Here is a 524-nt window from a genome sequence, read left to right on the forward strand (position 1 = left end):
CCCCTCATTAACCCCTCACCCCCCCCACACTTAATTAGCGCCCCGCCCCTCATTACCCGCCCCGCCCAGCGGGTCCTGCTTCCGGCGGCGCTGGAGCCGCTCGCGGAGCGAGTCCAGCTGCTTCTTGTGCGCCTGGATCGAGCTCCACGTGTCCGACATCGCGGCCCCCGGGGCCCTGTCGCGACAGGGCCCCGACAGAGCGACAGAGCGAGCGAGAAACCGGCGCCCAGCCGAGCCCGGGCCGCCACAGCCGCCGGAAGCGGAAGCAGGAGCTACTTCCGGTGAGGGGTGAGGCCGCCGCCGCCGCCATCTTGGGCGAGGGCACCGATGCGATCTCTATGGAACAATCCGCCATTTTGAGTGAGGGCAGCCCCGAGAGATCGCCATGGCAACGTCCGCCATCTTGGGTCAGGGCACCGGCGCAATCCCTATGGAAGCGTCCGCCATTTTGAGTGCGGGCAGCCGCGCGATCTCCATGGCAACGTCCGCCATTGTGAGTGAGGGCAGCGCTTCTTCTCCCCCCC

General features: G+C 68.3%; 1 protein-coding gene across 1 annotated transcript in view; it reads right to left on the reverse strand.

Moving 5' to 3' along the window:
• The window catches only part of LOC113980175 (N6-adenosine-methyltransferase catalytic subunit-like), a gene marked incomplete at its 3' end in the record, with an annotated part of 2,013 nt that extends 1,764 nt beyond the window's left edge, over positions 1-249 (reverse strand). The window contains exon 1 of the mRNA XM_027707406.1: positions 57-249. Within this exon, the coding sequence (XP_027563207.1) occupies positions 57-159 (103 nt within the window). The remainder of the gene's footprint in view (positions 1-56) is intronic.
• Between the last annotated feature and the right edge of the window lie 275 nt (positions 250-524).

The sequence above is a fragment of the Neopelma chrysocephalum genome, unplaced genomic scaffold (genome assembly GCF_003984885.1).
Source record: "Neopelma chrysocephalum unplaced genomic scaffold, ASM398488v2 Primary Assembly neopelma1_92875, whole genome shotgun sequence".
Lineage (NCBI taxonomy): Eukaryota > Metazoa > Chordata > Aves > Passeriformes > Pipridae > Neopelma > Neopelma chrysocephalum.